This window comes from Centropristis striata, chromosome 3, assembly GCF_030273125.1.
Source record: "Centropristis striata isolate RG_2023a ecotype Rhode Island chromosome 3, C.striata_1.0, whole genome shotgun sequence".
Classification (NCBI taxonomy): Eukaryota; Metazoa; Chordata; class Actinopteri; order Perciformes; family Serranidae; genus Centropristis; species Centropristis striata.
In genome coordinates, this window is record NC_081519.1 from 12,693,573 (window position 1) to 12,711,118 (window position 17,546).

The 17,546-nt window shown below is 38.3% G+C and overlaps 1 protein-coding gene across 2 annotated transcripts in view; it reads right to left on the reverse strand.

The window, feature by feature from the left end:
- Positions 1 to 4,194: 4,194 nt before the first annotated feature.
- The window catches only part of mapk14b (mitogen-activated protein kinase 14b), a 29,975-nt gene continuing 16,623 nt past the window's right edge, over positions 4,195 to 17,546 (reverse strand). Inside the window, exons 3-12 of one of the 2 annotated variants that reach the window (XM_059330120.1) lie at positions 17,027 to 17,085; positions 15,525 to 15,636; positions 13,651 to 13,680; positions 13,121 to 13,168; positions 12,915 to 13,029; positions 11,787 to 11,858; positions 9,572 to 9,651; positions 9,000 to 9,078; positions 7,080 to 7,253; positions 4,195 to 6,973 (exon numbers count right to left, since the gene is read on the reverse strand). In XM_059330120.1, the coding sequence (XP_059186103.1) occupies positions 6,906 to 6,973; positions 7,080 to 7,253; positions 9,000 to 9,078; positions 9,572 to 9,651; positions 11,787 to 11,858; positions 12,915 to 13,029; positions 13,121 to 13,168; positions 13,651 to 13,680; positions 15,525 to 15,636; positions 17,027 to 17,085 (837 nt within the window). In that variant the 3' untranslated portion in view covers positions 4,195 to 6,905. Of the gene's footprint in view, positions 6,974 to 7,079; positions 7,254 to 8,999; positions 9,079 to 9,571; positions 9,652 to 10,186; positions 10,267 to 11,786; positions 11,859 to 12,914; positions 13,030 to 13,120; positions 13,169 to 13,650; positions 13,681 to 15,524; positions 15,637 to 17,026; positions 17,086 to 17,546 lie in introns of both variants that reach the window. The other variant, XM_059330121.1, reaches the window with a different exon arrangement.

Here is a 17,546-nt window from a genome sequence, read left to right on the forward strand (position 1 = left end):
AATACAACCGAATACAACAATGGAAAAACATTCCTCAGAGTGCTGCAGATTAATTTCAAATTTTTTAACTGAACTTGTTGATCTGATGCTCCAGAGAGATTAAGCTTTTTGTGAAAATATACAAATTGTGTTCTAATATTTGAAGAAGTGAAAGTAAGGGAAACCTTTGGAAAGTTGGAGATGTGAAAATGCTCTGGCAGCTTGTTTCACTGCAGTGACTTTTATCACAGCTGAGTCGTTTCAGAGTTAGATGTTGCTCTCTAGTGGTAACATAAGGAAACACTTCTCAATATCAACAACTCTCAATATCCAATTAAGACATTGGGACTTGAACTTGAACTTTAGTTGCAACGTAAAATTAAAACATTTCCCTCAAAGAAATAACACTAAAAAGCAGTAAAATAGGAGAGAATGTAGCAGCACCTCAACATTAGATAAGTAGATAATTTAATAACATTAAGTCTTCTATCAGTTTCTAAGAACAGAGAACATTCAGGTTGTATAAATCACCAGTGAAATGACCATAAAAAGAAACAATTCAAAGTAAAATACAATATATAATATAGTTCTGATCATAGACTATGTAGGATCATGTCCAATCATATCAATACACAGAAAGAAGTCCTACAGCTGTGACAAATTAGTAACATAAAAAACATGATACATTTAAAGTGATTAGACTTTTGTTTTTTATTAAACCCCATAACAGTATATTAAGTAGTTAAAATGAGCCATATCTTATCTAAATTAAAACGCTGCTTACATAAATGCATCAACACAAATAATCTAATAATATATTTGGAATATAAAACAATATGAGTGGGGCCATTCTGCATTCGGGTACTTACACTTTTGATTCTTTAAGTACATTTTGATGCTGGTATTTTACTTCAGTAAGACTGAATGCAGGGTTTTTACTTCCTGTGGAGTAATTTCACAGTGTGATATTAGTATTTTTACTGCATTTAGAGATCTGAATACTTCTTTCACCACTGGAAATGTGCACCATATGAGCACAATATAAACTAAAAAAATGAAAATCTTAACACCACAATTTTGCTAATACTAACTCCCACATCAGTTGAGATTCCCACACAAATTTGCAATTAATCAAATAAAGACTAAGTCGGGCCACCTTGTTTGTTTCCCATTCACAGGGCTGTGTGTGGACATAGGGCAATGACTGTATGTAATTATATTGCAAGAAAATCATTTATCGAAATATCATGATACATTGTCCACTTGATAACTACAAGTACAAACAAGCTCAAATGTATTTTTATGTACATGTATGAATGTTTATTAATGTATTTATTCTCTATCATTTTACTTACGTTCATTATGCAGTGAAGTTTTGAATTAGAAAATGCTCAGTATTCTTCATTTTTCACACAGTAGTAGAAAAAGATATGCTTTAGCATGTAGTTGTTTCATATACACTACTTATTTATTGTTTTACCACAAAACATGATATATGTATTGTTATTGAGATATGGAATGATCATTATGGGATAAAAGATTTTGGCCATATAGCCCAGATTTCTTTTTTTCAGCACACACACATACAAGGGACAGCTAGTCGACCATGAGGTGATACTTGTTGGATTCAACCACAAATTGTTTTTATTGGATTAGAATTGTTTAATCAAAATCAATCAAATCAAAATTATTTTATTTATCCCTTAGAGGAAATTCAGTTAGTCTGGTGACTCTGGAAGAATGAGGTAGCCTGACGGCTGTAGGAGCGAAGGATCTTTTGTATCTCTCCGTCCTGCAACAGAGAGAGAGGAGCTGTCCACGTGTGGAGCCCCTGTGCTGCTCACTAATGCCCCAGAAACACAGTTCCCCAACCTGACATACTGTGGTCTTCCTGTCAGGTAATCTGTGATCCAGGAGATAAAGGATCCACTCCCATCTCTGTGAGCTTGTTTTTGAGTATGTTGGGTTGGATGGTGTTGAATGAGCTTGAAAAATCAAAAAACATGATTCTCACATAAGCACCAGTTTCCTCCAGATGAGCAAGGGCACGGTGAAGGGTGAAGCATGTAGAGGACAGCATCGTTCACTCCCATGTGTTGTTTGTATGCAAACTGCAGGGGGTTGAGTTTGTCTTTGACCTCAACTCTCAGTAGGCGTAGAATCAGCCGCTCCAAGGTCTTCCTGATGTGAGAAGTGAGGGCTACTGGTCTGTAGTCATTATGTTCAGCTAGACATTTTATTTTTGGTACCGGCACAACACAGGAAATTTTCCACAGTGCCGGCGCTCGCCCCAACTGTAGACTGAGGTTGAAGATCTTGTGGAGAGGTTCACAGTTGGGCAGCACAGTCCTTGAGCAGTCTTGGACACAACCTCACCCCCATGTCTGTGACAGACAAGGGTGGAGACTCAGGTGTAAGAGAGGGGGTGGATGCTGCTTTGGAGATGTACACATGTTGAAGAGGAGGAGGAGGAGGAGGAGCAACATTAGCATTGGGTGAGGCCGCTGTATTGAATCTATTGAAGAACTGGTTGACTTCATCAGCTCTTTCTGCATCACCCGCCACTGGCTGTCTTTTCTTGTTGTTGTCTGTCAATGTCCATACTGTTCTCCTCTGTTTCCAGCAACACATTGCAGTCTGTACATTCAAAGCAGTCCTTTAGAGCCTCAGTAGCCTCTGGTGTCTGTTTCCTTACTGTGAATGTAGTTGTAGGCTGCTTCCACACACAGGGTTTGTAACAAGTCTCCAGAAGAACTAAGTTGTGTTCTGATCTTCCAATTGGGGGCAAGGCAGTAGCTATGTAAGCTTCTTTGACATTGGCATACAGCAGATCAAGGGTTTTCTTTTCTCTGGTGGGACAATTAACAAACTGTGTAAATCCAGTCAGGTGGGAGGAATGGGAAACATGATTGAAGTCTCCTGATATTATCAAGAATGCTTCTGGATGTTTAGTCTGTATCATAGCAACGAGGTCATGTAGAACTTCACATGAAACTTCAGCAGTTGCCTTGGGTGGAATGTACACAAGTATTGTTATGATGTGACTGGACTCTCTTAGTACATAATATGGTCTCATACTAACTGCCAATAATTCAATGTCTGGACAGCACATTTTCTCCTTGACAGTAACATGTGCAGGGCTGCACCATCTATGGTTCACAAATAAAGCCAAGCCCCCACCTTTTTTCTTGCCACTAGCTTTAGCATCTCTGTCTGATCTTATGAGAGTGAAGCGAGATAGATCCACATTGGAGTCTGAGATGTTTTGATTCAACCATGTTTCCGTAAAACACAAGAGACTACACTCACGGTATAATTTGAGTCTTCACCGACTGACGGTAGAAAAGGCTTATATCTCCATTTCTGAGCCTTAACTTTTGCACCAGCACGGCAACCACGAAAACACCTCTTTAAATCAGCTGGAATAGGGTGATGGTGTCCTCTAGACTTGCTCCGTTTCAATGAAAGAAGCTCCTCTCTTGAATAAACTCTTCTCTACACAGAAGTATCCATCAAAAATATTATAAAAATACATAAAAACTTAGCAAATTTGATCAAATTCAGAGAGCAACCAAACTATGCTGCTCCTCCATTAAGCGCATTCCAGATGTTAAACCGGTGAAACATAGTGAGTGCATACATTTACTTCTTATCACTTTTCCTATTGGTTCATTTACCCTTTCACTGACTGATTACCTTGATTCGGCCATAAGTGTATTTATATACTATTAACATGGAGCTTTGGGATTCTTACTGTGTTAATGCATGGAAATGCCCACTTGTTTCATTCATTATTACAACACTTTATTAAAAATCCATGCTTTTTTCAAACCTTGAAAGCACATTATATTAAAGTGTTCAAGTATTTCCAGCACCCATAGGAACCCTGTTTATTTGTGATTTATTTCACCACCTTCCCTACAGGTTCAGTAGTCCCACATGCTGGCAGGTTTTGCTGTACTTGTGCTGTGCTGCCACACAGAGGTTGCAGCTAAAACTCACCACAACATTTGTTACAGGTTTGAAAAATAGTAGCCTTTATTTTCTAATGGTGGTATTTACAGGTGGCATGGCGTGCTGTCTTGGTACATGTGATAAAGCACATAGTAAAAAGATATGAACACATCTCAGGCAAAGAAAGCAATAACCAAATTAACTACTGACATGTGGATATGGAAAAAGATAAATATCCTATCTATTGTTTTAAAACTACAAAGAGTGAGGTTTCAGCATTGCCCTTCAGCATCCAGTGAGTAAACATACACTCTTTCCCACAAACATGTGCCCTGCTAAAATTATTCAAATGAATGACAAATATAGTTCTAGCATTACTCAAAAAACAATCATTATTACAAGAATCACAGAATAACATCAAATCTTGATTTAACACACAAAGAATAAAATAATACATTAGAAAAAGCACTACATGAAAACAAGCTGTTGCAAATGAAATTGTGAAGACACTGGTGTTTGGTTGACATTAGCCAGAGAAACTGTGGATATAGCTTGTATGTCACAATGTTTTCTGACCCCTAAAATAGTTCACATAGAAAAAAAAACATTTGTCAATAAATGTTTGTAGTACACTTCAGAACTAGGAGTCTACTGTTTAGTGGTTTGTATGTCAATGCAAAATGCTGACGTACTTGTAATATATATTTTGCTTTTTAAATCAATTTTAAAATAGGATACTTTTGGAGGGCAGTACCTCAGGGATCACTTTAAGATAAATAAATGTTCAAGAAATGCTAAAACTAAAACTTTAAACTAAAGAAAAAATTAACGGAAACAAATCTGTCATGAGCGGATTTCCTCAAACTGATTAAAACTGGTTGTCTGCAACATTTTAGTAATATTGTTGGCTCTGATACACAAGCTGTAACTGCAGTCACCATGGCTTAACTGACGTTTGAGATTATTGACAACACGTTTGGTTTCTGATACAGTAAGCTTTCCATAAATAATAAAAAGAACCATAAATTCTGACAAATAATATTCTCTTTTACACCGACATACAAACAACATAACAAAAGATCATAAATACAGGGCAGCCTGGTGCCCCCAACATTCAATAAACATTAATAGTACTGTGTTGTATAAATGCAATATGATTAAAGTACATTGTCAGTTGGTGTTGTGGTGGGAAACATCACATTTCAATAAACTATCAAGCCAAATCTGGCTTTATCATGCGAGAGTGTATGTTGTGGGATTGTAACATTCTTCTGAAACAACAGAACAGACGTGCTTAAAAAACTGATCTGGAGAAAAGAGTAAAAATTAATGTTAAGCAGGTGAAATGGATACATAAGCCAAGTCTGCATACTCTCCAAACTCATATTTTGGTTAAAGGAATAGTTAGATTTTTTGAAGTGGGAGTACGAGCACCGAAGCCAAGTAATATCCTGCTGTGGTTGGGGGAAGCACAGAAAACACATTATGGCCACCTAAAAAGGCTTACTGAAAAAACTCAGTATCAGTTTAAATGTACCCTAGTTTTGGAATATTTTCAACACGTTGCCTTGCAATCAGACAGCCCTGTTTAAGTTTATGTGAGACGAAGCGAAGCCTTTATCTTTGCTCTCTCCAAAGCCACCAGACTCCATTGAGAAAAAGTCATTTTACCACACAGAACACAAAGTTGCTGGTCTACCACTGCCTCGATTGGTTAGTTTGTGTTACTGTTCACTTTAGTGAATCAGACTTAACCCTTTTAAACACCAATGTCACAGAATAACGAACAAATTAAACAATCGAGGCAGCGGTAGACCAGCAACTTTGTGTTCTGTGAGGTAAAATGATGTTTCTGTCAATGGAGTCCGGTGGTTTTGAAGTGAGCCTATAACCACTTCAGTTCCCATTTGAAAGGGCTGTCTGGCAGCAAGGTAAAGCATTGAAAATATTCTAAATATAGTGTACACTTAAACAGATTTTTCCAGTGGGCCTTTTTTAGGTGGTTAAAATACATTTAGCTTCTTCCCCTGTCCCCAGCAGTATATTCCTTTGCTTTCATGCCTGCTTCTCAAAACTCATACATAATGACCGCCATCTACTGAAAGTAACACGCCAACTATGGGTAAGTACTCATACGCCCCTATTTTAATAAATCCAAACTATCCCTTTACAAAATAGACACTGTAAGCCTTTAAATCCAACAATAAGAAATACGAAGCCTTGAATTTGCCACAGAGGTAATTATTTTATATTTTAGCCTATCCTATACATACTTGTATTAAATTACATACTGTATCTTTTATATGCCATTTTAGGCTAAACTCTAGTAATAAAATTCATACTGTCAAAGGGGTCAGCTGAGGTGTGATTCAGCAATTCTGACTATTACACAAATACGGTAACTGGAAACTGAAGTACTTATGTACAAATACTGTTTGTATATATTTACAGTTCTATGTGATGATAGAAATAACATTTGATTTTAATGTGTGGAGGAAAGATAAACTTTAGATACACTGCAGTTTCAATCAAACTTTTTCCCTATAATATTAATTACTGCTAAGTGGTACATTTTTATAAAATACACATTAGAAGCTCAATTTCTCCAAGATACTGACATGGAGTTTCTAGTTCTCTTAATCAAAGAGGGGATCAATATAAACAATAAATGTCTGAGGTAAAAACTCACTAAAAAAAGAGAAGTGAAAGTCTGCCTCGAGCCTTGGGATGCAGAGTAACAAAAACAGCAACGAGGGGGACAGAAAGGAAAAGGAGGTCAAGTTTTATCCCTGATAAAACAACGTCTCCCCGGAGATGAATGACGGCAGGCACTTGAATGTCATGGTTGTGTGTGTGTGTGTGTGTGTGTGTGTGTGTGTGAAGATAGTGGTGGATAGTCACAAGAGACTGATAGTCCTTAAAGAGTGTTTCTTGGAAAACAAAAAGATGGAAGAAAAGGTGCCTCCTCCTTCTCAGGATTCCATATCGTCTCCATCAAACGATGGCGGCTCGAAACTGAGTACCTCCTCATAGGTTAACCCTGAGAGAAGATAAAAAAGTGTGTGAGATTATCTATCTATTTGATACGCCACTTGTATCTAATTATTTTGGGTGATAGCCCAGGCATTAACAATGTACCAACTTACTCTTCCATTCCTCAATTTCCAGCTCGCGGCTTTCAAAGCTCTGGTCGTAAGGCTCCGCTTCAGGCTCGTCGTCTGGATCATGGTACTGAGCAAAGTACGGGTGGGCCAGAGCCTCAGATGCCGTGATCCGTTTATCTGTGTCCAGCACCAGCATTTTCTCCAGCAAGTCCACCGCTGGAACACAGCAATGAGAGGAAAGATTATGAGTATTTATGTACGTGTGCAAAGGGTCAAGGTGAAAAAGGTCCATCAAAACCTTTATCTGTAATTGAATATTACTGGGTAGGTGTGTAAGGGGTAGTTCAGTTTTTTTGAAGTGGAGTTGTATGAGGTACTTATTCAGCCAGTGTATTACCCACAGTAGACGCCCACAGGTGTTATTTATTTTCAGAGCTTTGCCTTGCTGTCAGTCTCTTTAACCCATTGACGCCGGGAAAGCATTACCGCATTTCTACCATTAAAACCGGGAGCGCTGTTGCGTCACTCTACCATTAAGGCCGGGACATCGGATATGTCATTTATTAGTATTTGTATTTTTTCCCACATATTTTCGGTTTCTTGGGCGACGAAATGCATCAGAATCATGATCAGAATACATGCGGGAGTGTCGCAATGCAACATTGGACTTTTCCAGAACTTATAAATCATGGAGGAAGACGACTATAGCGGAGGAGCTCAGCAGGAAGTGGCGGAAGAGATCTGATGAAAACAGTGCCGATGATTTAATTGCTGATCTGGACTTTGAACCCTCGGAGCCAATCGACCGGCATTTATGGATGAGGAATATGTTTTAGACGACATATTTTCACCGAAGAACAGACAGATTTGTGGCCATCTGGAGATAATAATAACATTATTAATAATATATTAATATTAATAATAATAATAATAATAATAGGCTAATTGATTGTGATGATGATATAAGAAATCATGACTGTTTATGTCTTATATTACTTTATGCGTCGTTGAGTACCCTGAAAAGTGCAATATATAAAATGTATTATTATTTATTATTATTATTATTATGATAATTAATTTTTTTTTTATTACAGTAGGCTAATGAGAACTATGTCCTGTTCTTCCAGAGGTCATATCATGTTTGTATCTTGCTAATGGGCATGTATTAGTATTATGCATAGGATTTTTTTATTCAGTCAAATGTAACATTTGCTGAGTTTGTTGATTTTTTAAAAAACTTTATTGAAGGTTTGGACTCAACTTCATATGAAAGCCACGGGTATAAGCTCTCAAATACTTTTTGAATTTCATTTTTATCTGCTACAGAGGCTGAAAAATCTATTATTTAGTAGGTGTTGAATTTCCAGAAAAACTTCAGGTTTTAGGGGGTCATTTGAAAATCGCCCATAGGTTTTCCAGGCATTTTTTTCCAGGCGCTTTAGGCCTTAATAGGTTAAATCCACCAGACTCCTTTAACAAAAACAGTAATTTTATCTAGCAACAGTCCTTGAAACAGAAGTTGCTGGTCTACCACCTCAATCGGCTAATTTGTTTATGTTATTGTGTGACTTTGGTGTTTTGAAGTGTAAGTCTGGATTCATCAAACTTATAAAATAACAAAAAAAAAAGAATTGATTAGGGCAGCAAGAGACCAGCAACTCCACTGTTTTGCAAGGTAAAAATACTGTTTTTGCTTAAGGAGTCTGCTGGCTTGGACGAGGGCTTACATAACAGCTTCAGTTTATATTGGAAAGACCTTTCTGATGGCAAGCTAAAGCAGTAAAAAACATTATAAAATTACAGTCTACACTTAACTGATATGGATTTCTGTACTCCTGCCTGTTTCAATTGTTCGATTGCTTCAATTGTACAAACGCACAATGACTTTATGATACCGCTAGAGGGACTCAGTGAGCCAGCAGTAGTGTCAGCCACAGGATGATGCTGAAAGGAGGAACTTACCAAGTGGGTTGGCACCAATAAACACATCAGCAAAGTTCCTCTTGGGCATGTGGGGAAGTGAGTTAATGTAGTTCCTCGCCTGTGAGAAAACAAAACAAACACAACAGCAAACTGTCAATTTTTTTTAAATAAGGTTACACTTTGTGATGCTACAGCTTCAAATTGAAAGTCTTAACCTCAATCATTAATCATTAATGTGCTAAATTTGGCTGCTTCAAAAACTATTGCTGTACATCATTCCAGTAAGTCATGCGTCAGGCACTTTCACTACCACCAAAACCACACTCATTTCACAAACGTTGTGCCCTACTTTTCAGAATCAATTTGTGTTACCAACGCCACAGATAGCTCATCAGAATACACTGGCAAAGCACTCTTGGAAGCCTTGTAGAGGCAAGCACGGTGAGTCAGAGAGGAAACAGAGAGTGAGAGCAGAGGCTAACACGCAGATGCAAATAGGAAGAAATATTCAAAAACTACACATCAGGTTTAACGGTATGACCACTGTGGCTCTGCCTCGATCCCAGCTGGAGGGGAAAGGGGGGGGGGGGGCCTGGGGGCACGTGTCTCACCTCGTGGCTGGGCATCCTGCTTATGAGGGAGGCTGGGGGCGTCCCCGTCAGGCGCATTATCTGCTGCAGTTGGTTTATATCTAAAGCTTCTGAGTCAAGGGGCATCATAACATGGAGGTCAGCATGTCAAAGAGCATGGGTGGTTAGGGAAGGAAGGGATAGAAAAACACACGCAGGGTGAAGAAGATGTAAGAGAAGGAAAACAGTTTCTGAGCTTCAATGTAGAGCAGCCCTCCTCTGCCTATAACCTATAATTCAATTCAATTTAAAACATTTAAGTCTCAAAATCATTCAATCATTCAGATTCCCTTCGTTAGGAATTTAAGATGCTATTATGAAGTATTTTCTGCACTATGGGCGTCTTACTGTGTCATATGCAGAGATTAGAAGACTGTTGGATGTCATAGTACATGCTAGAAAGAAGTGGGAGTCAAAGCCATGTGGTAAGGTGCATATAAAGCCATTAAGAAAAAACACAATTTCATGGCAGGTGCAGCTTAGAAGTAGTAGCAATACAAAGTAGTAACACAGACTGTCCAACTCTGCCAAGGCAGTACAAACACAGGCAGGAGGGGCAGCCCGACAGGACTGGGCGGGACGGTACTTGACACTCACAGACTCCGAAGAGATTTTCATCAAGAGCTCGGGGCCTGGGGTTCCGACGAGCATCATTATAAGCTTCAACTGATCAATGTCTACCACACTCACATGAAGGAAAACAGGAGGGATGGAGGGTGTTGGATAGGGAGAGAGGGGTGAGAGGTACAACAGTCAAAGCTGTCTGAAAATAATCTTTCATTCAATCAGAGGTCAAAGAAAGAAAAAAAAAAGTCAACAACTCAAATGTGAAGTGTGTCACACAACTAATAGTTACTGATTACAACATTTGGATGAATCTAAATCTCATAATTTAATGACTATTGTATCTTTCATTACTTAGGGTTAGATTGTTTTGTTTAATCAGGCAAAACACTTTTTCCTCAGAGTATACCAACAATAAAGAAAAAGGCAAAATGCAAACAAAGAGGGCCAATCTGTTGATTATCATCAAACAGACAATGACTCAGCTTTAATGGCAGAGCCAATCAGTGTCTACATTTATTTTTACATTTAATTTAGTTGCAAAAAGAGTATGTTGCTACATGGCACTGTGCAGTGGAGGGTAAAATCTCTCTGACTGGTAGTAAATGACAGTGTGTGGGAGCCTTTTGTTCAGCATTTGGACTGTAAAATGCCAACACACTGTGAAATAAGACCACTTAACACCACTTAAACCCCAAACATATACAACCAACACATTATATAAAGCATTGAAAAGCAGCTAGGCCTTACATTAGAGGAGCTGGAACCTATAATTTAAACATGCGTATGCAAGATCTCATTCTGGAGTTGTTGCTTTGTTTGTAGCACAGAACACCTTTCATTGAGACAGGTAAAATGAGACACACTACAAAGAAAATTGTACTATTCCACTAAGATTCGTAGGTGGGTAGCTCCACCACCACTCAAGGTGATTTGGATTTGCGTGAGAGTGCACATTCAAACACACACACACACACACACACCCACGCAGCATGCAGTGGAGAAGTGAATGGTTTGTTTGATCATTCAGAACAGGAATCACAAAGACAATATGCAACAGCAACCTGTGGGTTTTGATCTTTAACAGAACCATGACCTCAGTAGTTTGTGTTAACTTCTGTATTTGAAGGTGTGTGTGTGTGTGTGTCCTAATTGCACACTGTCGTCCCGTGTGATTTTTTTGTTAAAACATTGTTATCTGCTGCACTATGGGAAGCTTCGCGGGAGGGAAAACAGGAAGGTGTGTTGTATCTTGGAGAAGCAGCGGAGAAAACAGTGGGCAGTGCTGAGTCATAGACCACTGGGGACTCTCAACTCCCATCACATGCATGCACATACTCACGCACACTAAATGCCTGGACTGTTCTGGCATGCATCTGACAAAAATCCATACTCAGCAATGCTTTTGCATTAGCCTAAAGAAGGTAACATTATGCAATGTGTGTATTTGAAACACTGTGGTGCAACAGCTTGTGTAAAAGCCTTGTATGCCAGGAACAATAAATCTATTTACACAAAGCGGAGTGTGCATCCATCTACTACCTTTTCCAGATCCACCAAACACCTACAGAACAGGTTGACTCCAAGGAGCCTGTTTTATTTTTGCATGGCAGTGCCAGCGGTGGAAGGATACGGTCCGTGCCAGGGAAGAGCGTCTGTCCAGTGAGTAGTTCAGCCATGATGCAGCCCACTGACCAGATATCAACTATTACATGTAATGAAGAAAACATGCAGCATAGTGAACACTTTAGAAAGTGATACAACTTTCATATTCAGCATCAGTTACATTACATTAACTTCCATAAGTGCAAGCGTTGTGCAGAACAATAAGGCATCTGTTAAATTTAGCAGTGATAAAATAAATACTCAGATCTATACCTTCAAGTGGCTTTCCACAGTGTAAAAATGCAAGTAAAGAAGTAAAACTATTCCTTCTGCAGCACATTTCAGAAAACTATATACAGTAACATGGGATTATAATTACTGCTACATTCATGTTGTATAACTATAAATGTCTTTAGTCACTAGTGTTCCAGCTGCTGATGGTTGGGTTCATTTCAACTTCTTTATTAATTAGTTGAATCTGCAAAGTAACTAGTAAGAAATGTTGTCAAATAAGAAGTAAAAGATGAGTAAGTGTATAATATTTGCTTCCAAAAAGTCATTAAGTAGAAGTGTAAAGTTTCATTAAGGTAAAGTATGTGCACCATGAGCTATTTACTTGAGTAAATATGCTTAGTTATGCTTAATGAACCAGATAAAGAAACAAAAGATTGCTGGTGGAAAAAATGCCACACTTGCTTATTGGAAGTATTATAGTCTAAAAAATTATGAAGAGGAGTAAAAACAGTCACGCTGTCAATGATGGTTGTTGGCACAGAGAAAAAGCAGCATACTGAAGCTAATCTATTGGCCATTTATAGCGACAGCACAAAGCATACATAAGAATACTGCTTTGGGTGCTTGGGCTTGTGTTGCACTTTAAGGTCATGTTGAATCCACCATAAAATTGAAAAGCTGGCCTAGTTTCTCTATAATCGTCCTCATCATTTCTTGTGTAATAACGTCTTATCAAGCGCTGCTACAGAAAGAGCTACATTAACCGAGTGAAATTATATCAGCAATGTATAATGCAGACAATAAAAACCTTTTTTCCCCCATTATGGTTGAGCCTTTTTGTCACCCTTAAACTCAGCAACAGCAAGCTATTTCAGAATAAGCTATTTCAATTGTGTGAAATCACACATGATGTAATGTCTACCTGTCATGTTATAGTGCATCCAGTTGAGCATGATCTCCGGGGCTCTGTACCACCGGGTGGCTACGTAGCCCGTCATCTCATCATCTGTGTGCCGTGCCAAACCAAAGTCCAGGATCTGAGGGACAAAGGGATTTGATGAACACCTTACACTCCGCATGATCATCTAGATCACTGACTCACATACGGTCAAATCAACTGTTCCTCACCTTGAGCTCGCAGTCTTCATTTACAGCCAGATTACTGGGCTTTAAGTCCTGAAAGGAAAAGGAGAGCATGGGACTCAAGACAGGATGAAGAAGCAACAGGCAGATCTCCTGCTGTCCACCTTCCCCTGCTCATGTTTAACAAACACCAGGAAAGGAAGCTGCTAATTACATTACATTACATTACATGTCATTTAGCAGACGCTTTTGTCCAAAGCGACTTACAATAAGTGCATTCAACCTGAAGGTACTAGACATAGACCACAGGAATCAAGTAAGTACATAACTTTAAGAGCTAACTGTCATCGCTACAGGAGTGCTATATGTTAAAGAAGAAAAAGAAGAGAAAAGAATAAGAATTTTTTTAATATATTTTTTTATGTTAGGTGACCATGACTTAACCGAGATATTTATTTAATTAATGTTTGGAACTTTGTAACTGACCCCTCGCCAGGAGCTGAAGACATGAATTCTCTAAACAAGAGAGTTCAGCACTGATGTGTATATAAGGACTTTAAACAAGCATAACTTACTCTGTGGATGATATCTGCAGAATGAATGTACTGTGGTGGAGAAGAACACAATCATTATGAGTAAACTTATGACACTTTTAATATGATTTTTTACACATATTACAGAGTGCAATAATACAAGACTGCATACAGTAGTGTTCCAAATAATAGCAGTCCAATGTGACTAACCAGATTAATCCAGGTTTTTAGTATATTTTTTATTGCTACATGGCAAACAAGGTACCAGTAGGTGCAGTAGATTCTCAGAAAACCAATAAGACCCAGCATTCGTGATATGCACGCTCTTAAGGCTGTGCAATTGAGCAATTAGTTGAAAGGGGTGTGTTCAAAAATATAGCAGTGTCTGCCGTTAACTTCACAAACACAAAACTATTTTGTACAATTTTTTTTGTTTCTAGGATTTAGCAATCCAGCTGTTTTTCCACTCCAAGAAGAGAAGGTCTGGGGATTGGGCTGGACACTCCATAACATCAATGTTGTTGGTTTGGAACCAAGATTTTGCTGATTTACTAGTGTGTTTGGGGTCATTGTCTGGTTGAAACACCCATTTCAAGGGCATGTCCTCTTCAGCATAAGGCAACATGACCTCTTCAAGTATTTTGACATATGCAAACTGATCCATGATCCCTGGTATGAGATAAATAGACCCAACACCATAGTAGGAGAAACAAGCCCATATCATGATGCTTCACTGTCTTCACTGTGTACTGTGGCTTGAATTCAGAGTTTGGGGGTCATCTCACAAATTGTCTGCGGCCCTTGGACCCAAAAAGAACAATTTTACTCTCATCAGTCCACAAAATGTTCCTCCATTTCTCTTTAGGCCAGTTGATGTGTTCTTTGGCAAATTGTAACCTCTTCTGCACATGCCTTTTTTTAAACAGAGGGACTTTGCGGGGGATTCTTGTAAATAGATTAGCTTCACACAGACGTCTTCTAACTGTCACAGCACTTCCAGGTAACTCCAGACTGTCGGTGATCATCCTGGAGCTGATCATTGGCTGAGCCTTTACCATTCTGCTTATTCTTCCATCCATTTTGATGGTTGTCTTCCGTTTTCTGCCACGTGTCTCTGGTTTTGCTCTCCATTTTAAAGCATTGGAGATCATTTTAGCTGAACAGCCTATAATTGTTTGCACCTCTTTCTAAGTTTTCCCCTCTCCAATCAACTTTTTAATCAAAGTTCTTCTGAACAATGTCTTGAACGACCCATTTTCCTCAGGCTTTAAAAGAGTAATGCATGTTCAACGTAAGTGCTGGCTTCATCCTTAAATAGAGGCCACCTGATTCACACCTGTTTTTTCACAAAATTGATGACCTCACTGATTGAATGCCACACTGCTATTTTTTGAACACACCCCTTTCAACTAATTGCCCAATTGCACAGCCTTGATTTTCTGAGAATCTACTTCACCTACTGGTACCTTGTTTGCCATGTAACAATAATAAATATACTAAAAACCTGGATTAATCTGTTTTGTCAAATTGGACTGCTATTATTTTGAACACTATAATAATCAGCAATATAATAAGCAGAATTATAGTTAGAAAATCAGAAAAAGGGTTCAGCAAGTCAAGCAACTGTGACTCATATATCGAGGCATATCAGAAACTTATTTAAAGTCACAGTTCAGTTGTCAATAGAGAGCTTAATGCCAGGCACTATAACTTATACATGTTGAAAGAAAACTTTAGATATTCCAGTTTTCCTTCAGTAGGTCAGACAATAGATTTTACTAAATATCAAGTATGTTTCTAGAGCTACTCCACCCAATAAGAAAAGAATATTTAGCATTTTCATAAACTGACAAAGTAGAAGTTAGTGTCTTCCCTTAAAACTGTTATAGGTATTGGGGAAAAAGGGCTTCACTGACCTTTAAGCCTCTTAGAATCTGGTAGATGAGGAACTGGACATGGTCATCAGTCAGCTTTTGACACTTGACAATGTTGTTGAGGTCTGCTCCCATTAAATGGGTTACCAAGTACCTGCAAAAATCACACAGTACATTCAATGAGATGTGGTCTCCAAATATCTGCATGTCTGTCTTTGTCTTCCGCAGCTTTCTTTATTGCTATTTCATTGGTTTTCTTACCATCATTACTTAGTGTTCCGACAGTTTATGAAGTGCTTTGTAACTCTATTTTGAAAAAAGTCTTAAAATATCTCCATTACTATCTAGAATAATGACTTTATTAACAAGTTGTTTACTATTCTGTATAACTTTACAAAACAAAAGCCAGTGGTTAGTGCACAATTCATATACTTAAAAAAAGGAGAATATGGAAGAAGGAAAGGAAATAAATACATTTAAAAAATAATACATAAATATATATTTTTAAAATTAAAATAAATTAAAAATAGATAGATAATAGAAAAAAATCCATAAATATGTGAGAAATGTAAATAGGACAGTATATACATAGTGGATTTACAAAAATAAATAAAGGAGCAATTTAAAAGTGAAATATCAATTCATGGCACATTTTATCTATGAATTAGTGCCTTTATTTATTTTAAACATTTGTTTGACACATTTAATGGCAATTTAGTTAGTTATTTTAGCTAGGAGGAGGGGAAAGGAAAATGTTTGATTGTTTCACTTATCTGTTTCTGATAGTGCAATGTTTATAGAGCCAACAGAACAGATGAAGAAGGCCAAATATAACAGAAATGTGCATGTGAAGTTTCTGCATGGTACATCTGCTTGATTTGACCTCATTACACAAAAGAGCAGTTGTTGGCTGGCTTGTGACCACATACATGCATCTGCTTCTGTTGCAGTGCGATGGAAGGATTGATTTCACAATTGTTTCTGTCTTTATAGCTGATCACATGAAAAACAAGTGTCACATCTTTATTGTGCAACTTCAGTGCTGAGAGTCTGTTGTGTGGTTGTGTGTGTGTGTGTGTGTGTGTGTGTGTGTGTGTGTGTGTGTGTGTGTGTGTGTTGCTTCGTCTCACATTTCCACAAATGTGCAACATGCTGATGACGCCACACAACGCTGAGAATTCAAGGACACTGATTGAGTATTCTGTGCACACACACATACACACAGTACCCCCAGAGACTGCCAGATGGCTGTTACCATGGTGACTAGCCGTGATGTGCATAGTGCGCAAGTTCACCCTACAATCACCTTGGTAAAACCTGCCACGTGCTGGACTCACATGAAGTTCTGAGTTGCAGGGTAGTGATGTGTTTGTGATGCTGCTTTTGCTGTCGTGTTTATCTTGCTACATCTGCTGATGTGAACGGTTTCATTGTGTGAGAACGGCGAAAACTGAAGAGAGCTTAAGACGGAGAAAGCCACCAACGCCATGGCGACAGAGGCAGAGGAGAAACTAAAAGAAGGGGTGAGACAAAATGTGACTTACACGTCGTTGAACTCCTCTAAGCTTGTCGCTGGTGTGAAAACATCTAATAGACCAATCACCTGGAGGCACAAAGAGAGGTCAAAGGTTAGAAAACATGAACAAATGTATCTGTGTGACAGAGATTTCAAATGGACAACAATGCAGTTTTCATTTAGTGTCAGATGTCTAAATAACCATTCAAAACAACTGTGTGACATTTCTAGCATTTCTATAAAAGTGTTTTATCTCAATATCGTCCTGTTCTAGAATTTTATTTAGCCAAACCAGCAGGCAAGTCTTGCCTTGTTACACTACTCAAGTTTCAAGGACTCATGAGAGCTATTATGTCCACTGACATGCCATCGGTTATCCAAGTTCTCTGTTTTGGTTACCAAATAGTTCAATCACAGAAATGTGGCAGATAACAACCACAACAGATATGATTTCAGAAAGTTTGTGCATCAGGCTGATAGAGCAGGCACCAGCAGTGTTATGATATGTCTGGTGTGTAGAGAAAAAAGGAAAATATACATTAGCCACA